At 37.6% G+C, this 5,439-nt stretch overlaps 1 protein-coding gene across 1 annotated transcript; it reads left to right on the top strand.

The window, feature by feature from the left end:
* The first annotated feature begins 865 nt into the window (after window positions 1–865).
* LOC125836150 (chloride channel protein CLC-b) lies at window positions 866–5,112 on the top strand. The gene is made up of 6 exons (XM_049515243.1): window positions 866–1,276; window positions 1,386–1,586; window positions 1,743–1,920; window positions 2,668–3,200; window positions 3,463–4,612; window positions 4,801–5,112. The coding sequence occupies exons 1-6, from the start codon at window positions 1,089–1,091 to the stop codon at window positions 4,903–4,905; spliced, it is 2,355 nt and encodes a 784-aa protein (XP_049371200.1). The 5' UTR covers window positions 866–1,088; the 3' UTR covers window positions 4,906–5,112.
* Window positions 5,113–5,439: the final 327 nt, after the last annotated feature.

A 5,439-nucleotide genomic window follows, 5' to 3' on the forward strand; every position in this document is an offset into this window, starting at 1 on the left:
ATGTAATTATATTAAGAAGTTCATTAACTATTAAATTGTAAAATTACTTTTATTATATATTAACTTGAAATCGATTATGATCTGCTTCTGCCCGACAACCTGATATTGATAACCTTTCAAGCAAAGATGACAAATCAAAACATATAATAATCAATATATTATTAAAGATCTTCCACCCAATATTACTATAATGACAACTAACTATAATACGTACTCCATCATTCACATAAAGTAATTTTACTTTTTTATAGATGATGATAACTCAAAAGTGTAAAAAATAGTAGATCGTGTTCAATGTGATGTAATATTTTTAGAACAGACATCATTACATTACCTAACTCCAGTTCAGGGCCCCATGAAGGATGTTTGTAATCAAGGATTAGCAATATTCTACGTCTCCTTTTTTGGTCCCATAGATCATGTACAGTAATTAAAAAAAGGTTCCCTCTTTACTACTTTTCACCCACAATTATTTCTTACTAAAAATTAAATAATGAGAGCAGTATTATTAGTTTTATCTCTGAACTATTGACAATCTTTAAAAAATATTTTTTTAACTTGATTAACTAAACTTAAATATTCCTAATCTTGCAACATGAGTGAACTATACCTCTAAATTCTTGCCAAGTTTAGAGATGTTTATAACACTTTTTTTTGCTTTTTATTAAGAGTCTCATGCTCCTACAAGAATTAGAAACCACTTGCAGATCAGGAGTGTATCTAAGTTTAGTTAGTCAAGCATAAGGGTATTTATACATCTGTCAATAGTTCAGCGACGAAACTAATAATTTGCGTAAAATTCACGGATGTTTTCAATACTTCATAATACTACCAATATACCTATCATGTTCCAAGTGGAGTAACCATTATCTGATATTTTAAAAACACCCAAGTTGCACCTATAATTTATCAACTCATGTTCAATATTCCTTCAAGAAGAAGACAAACTTACATGTGAAAACAACCAATATGATTCTTGCTCTTCCCTGCCTTTGAATCCCCAAAAAACAGGATAAAACAACTTGGTATCTTCTTCTTCTGAACCAACCAGTGGAGCTCGAGGCTGTTTTTGCAATTTATTATCTATTATGGAGGAACCAAGATTAGTACAGGAAGCAACAACAAATGACATCAATGGACAACTCAATGAAGAAGAAAGAGATCCAGAGAGCAATTCAATGCGACAGCCTCTCCTCAAGAGAAACAGGACACTGTCATCCAGTCCATTTGCCTTGGTTGGAGCTAAGGTCTCACATATCGAAAGTTTAGACTATGAGTAAGAACAATTAATAATCTAATCTTATAGATCAATAATAGATTTCTTGAATTATGCATTACCTGGGCCAACATGAATTGGATATCCTAATTGAGTGTGTCTGTTTTAGGATCAACGAGAATGATCTCTTCAAGCATGATTGGAGAAGGAGATCCAGAGTTCAAGTATTACAGTATGTCTTCTTGAAATGGTCACTGGCATTTTTGGTTGGGCTTCTTACAGGAGTTACAGCAACACTTATCAATCTTGCAATTGAAAATATTGCTGGCTACAAACTTCGTGCTGTAGTGGACTATATAGATAACAGAAGGTTAGTGATGTTTTCCCTGTGATTCGGGAAGTGTTCTAATGCTTCAATTCCATTCCACTAGCTAGTGACTAGCAACAAGATCAAAGATCACTCAATTGAATTGAATACAGCTATTGGTTAATTCATAATTGAGATTGTAACAAATAATGGTTACAGGTACCTTATGGGATTTGCATATTTTGCGGGTGCTAATTTTGTGCTCACTCTGATAGCCGCCCTTCTCTGCGTGTGCTTCGCGCCTACTGCTGCAGGGCCTGGAATTCCTGAAATCAAAGCCTATCTCAACGGGGTAGATACTCCCAACATGTTTGGGGCAACCACACTTTTTGTCAAGGTGCGTCACACACCCAATTTTATCACTGCTGGCAATTCAGGCTGTGAGCGTCTTTTCGGAAACAGCCTCTCTACCTTCCAAGGTAGGGGTAAGGTCTGTGTACACACTGTATGATGTTATTGGCAATTCAGGTTGCAGACAAATTATCAGGCCATCAACATACTATTGAGATCCTACTGAACTAGATGCATAAATATAAAGAATAAGAGCAAATAACATCTTTTTATTTAGCCGACTTATTTATGGAACTCAATCTTACTTGGAAAGCTTGATCTCTATCTTTAATTGATCAGATAGGATCAATTAAAATAAAAAGGAAATTCTAGAATCGAATGCACTCATCCAACAAGGAACATCCGTCAGGGTATCTAATCTACTTCCAAACTTCCAGTAGTTCAATCCTTTACTAGTGTCACTGTCTTGTTTCTCATGTGGCATTAAAATACAAGAGCTTCCATGAGACTCAAGTTTATATGTCTCAATTGAATTTGCTATTTGTTGAGTAACACAAATGTTCCCTATCATGAAAATGAATGGAACTGAGAAAATTACATATACTTAAAAGCAAATATGTAGGGACATCACAAATCTCCATACTAAAAGATTCTAAATTTTGAGAGATCTGACATGTTTTCTTTCCCTTTGATTGATTTGTAAAAGCGTTCATTAAAAAGTCAATTATGCTACTTACCAATTTCTTGTTTTAATTTTATTTATCTAAGCAATCTTTAATCTCTTGGCTCACAGATCATTGGAAGCATAGCAGCAGTTTCTGCAAGCTTAGACCTTGGAAAAGAAGGGCCATTGGTTCACATTGGCGCTTGCTTTGCTTCCTTACTAGGTCAAGGTGGTCCTGATAATTACCGACTCAAATGGCGTTGGCTCCGTTACTTCAACAATGATCGGGACAGGCGAGATCTCATCACGTCTGGGTCATCATCAGGTGTGTGTGCTGCTTTCCGTTCTCCAGTAGGTGGTGTCCTATTTGCTTTAGAGGAAGTGGCAACATGGTGGAGAAGTGCACTTCTCTGGAGAACTTTCTTCAGCACAGCAGTTGTGGTGGTGATACTGAGGGCCTTCATAGAATACTGCAAATCTGGCAACTGTGGACTTTTTGGAAGAGGAGGGCTTATCATGTTTGATGTGAGTGGTGTCAGTGTTACGTACCATCCTGTGGACATCATCCCTATTGCACTGATTGGAATCATAGGTGGACTTTTGGGTAGCCTTTACAATCATGTCCTCCACAAAGTTCTCAGACTCTACAATCTCATCAATGAGTAAGCATCAACTCTTCCACATTCCAACTAGATCATCAAACATTCACTCAGTTATCTGGATTTAAAAGGCAATGCTTATCCACAAAAAATGAACTTACTAAGACTAGAATCATCTTGACACTTTGATCCATCTGCCCCTGCATCTTTTTAAGTTTGAATTATATTCAAACATGGTCTTCTTATCACATTTAATTGCCCAAAAAAAGAACTCTATAGATGCAAATTCCAGACTTTCAAACATTGATCTTTTCATATCTTGCAGGAAGGGAAAACTACATAAGCTTCTTCTCGCTCTGAGCGTCTCCCTTTTCACCTCCATTGGCATGTATGGACTTCCTTTTTTGGCCAAATGCAAGCCTTGTGATCCATCAATTCAAAGGTCCTGTCCTGGCACTGGAGGGACAGGAAACTTCAAGCAATTCAACTGTCCAAACGGCTATTACAATGATCTCGCTACTCTTCTGCTTACAACCAATGATGATGCAGTACGAAATATTTTTTCCATAAACACTCCCGGTGAATTCCAAGTTTCATCTCTTATTATCTACTTTGTACTGTATTGCATCTTGGGACTCGTCACTTTTGGGATTGCTGTGCCATCTGGTCTCTTCCTTCCAATCATCCTCATGGGTTCAGCTTATGGTCGCTTGCTTGCCATTGCCATGGGATCGTATACAAAAATTGATCCAGGGTTGTATGCCGTTCTAGGAGCAGCTTCCCTTATGGCTGGTTCAATGAGAATGACTGTTTCTCTTTGCGTCATATTTCTTGAGCTAACAAACAATCTTCTCCTTCTGCCAATAACAATGCTTGTTCTTCTTATTTCCAAGAGTGTAGGAGACTGCTTCAATCTAAGTATTTATGAAATAATATTGGAGCTGAAAGGTCTACCTTTCTTGGATGCCAACCCTGATCCATGGATGAGAAATATCACTGTTGGTGAACTTGCTGATGTAAAGCCACCAGTAGTTACACTTCGTGGAATTGAGAAGGTGGGACGTATCGTGGAGGTCCTGAAGAACACCACACATAACGGATTCCCTGTAGTAGATGAAGGGGTGGTACCACCAGTGGGGCTGCCAATTGGGGCAACTGAATTGCACGGTATTGTCCTAAGAACTCACCTACTTCTGGTTCTCAAGAAAAAGTTGTTCCTTCATGAAAGAAGGAGGACAGAGGAGTGGGAAGTGAGAGAGAAATTCTCCTGGATTGATCTAGCTGAGAGGTGGGGTAAGATTGAAGATGTGGCAGTTACAAAGAGTGAAATGGAGATGTATGTTGACTTGCATCCCTTGACCAACACAACCCCCTATACTGTGGTAGAAAGCATGTCAGTGGCGAAGGCAATGGTGCTTTTCAGGCAAGTGGGACTCCGCCACATGCTCATTGTACCCAAATATCAAGCAGCAGGGGTGAGCTTATAAGCAAATTTCAGTTATTAATCTTAAGCAAATATCTCCCTCCTATCATAGTCTAACGATACACAGAAAAAGTCATATCGTAGCATCAGAGCTTGTTAAGGAAGAGTCTAGGTGGAAGTGTTATTTTACAATAGAAGTGATAAAAGCATTACTAACATCATACCATGCTCCTTTTTCAGGTATCTCCAGTGGTGGGTATCTTAACCAGGCAAGACTTGAGAGCTCACAACATTTTGAGTGTCTTCCCTCATCTGGTGAAGTCAAAAAGTGGCAAAAAGCACTGAATCTCTCCAGAGAAAACAGATACCAGTCAATTTCTGTGAAATATTCTTTTCCAGATTCCTTTGATCTATCCTTCTCTATTTTTCTTTCACTTTTAGCAGTTTCCATTCTTTCACATAATTTATAGGAAGAGACACCTGAAGAGAGTGAGAGCAATATTATTATGAATTATTTGACACACATAAGAAATCATTTATATATACATCATTTTGGTACAAATTCAGAGAAACATAGTTCATATAAAGCGACCACAATTACGCAAGAATGACAATGATGTGATATAATCTTGTGCCATTGATGAAAACTTTCCAGAATAGAGATTTGTCCTTACTCCTTAGTATTGCTCAGTTTGCAAGTTACCTGAGTCGTTATGAACTTGAACCATAAACAATTTTTTGAAGATGAACTATTCAAAAGCTCCCTTCTGCTTCTTGAAAGATTCCTTCTTCTTGGTGCTGTATCCTCTATCTCTTTTAAGCACAGAATCTCAATACTGCATGCAGTCACATTAATTTCTTTGATTTGACCATCAATTT

The sequence above is a fragment of the Solanum verrucosum genome, unplaced genomic scaffold, assembly GCF_900185275.1.
Source record: "Solanum verrucosum unplaced genomic scaffold, falcon-dt-bn FXZP01000278.1, whole genome shotgun sequence".
NCBI classification, from domain to species: Eukaryota; Viridiplantae; Streptophyta; class Magnoliopsida; order Solanales; family Solanaceae; genus Solanum; species Solanum verrucosum.

Coding starts and splice junctions, on each gene's coding strand:
- LOC125836150 (XM_049515243.1), top strand. CDS start 1,089: ATGGAGGAACCAAGATTAGTACAGGAAGCAACAACAAATGACATCAAT. Junction 1,921..2,667: donor CAACCACACTTTTTGTCAAG/GTGCGTCACACA, acceptor CTTGGCTCACAG/ATCATTGGAAGCATAGCAGC. Junction 4,613..4,800: donor CCAAATATCAAGCAGCAGGG/GTGAGCTTATAA, acceptor CTCCTTTTTCAG/GTATCTCCAGTGGTGGGTAT.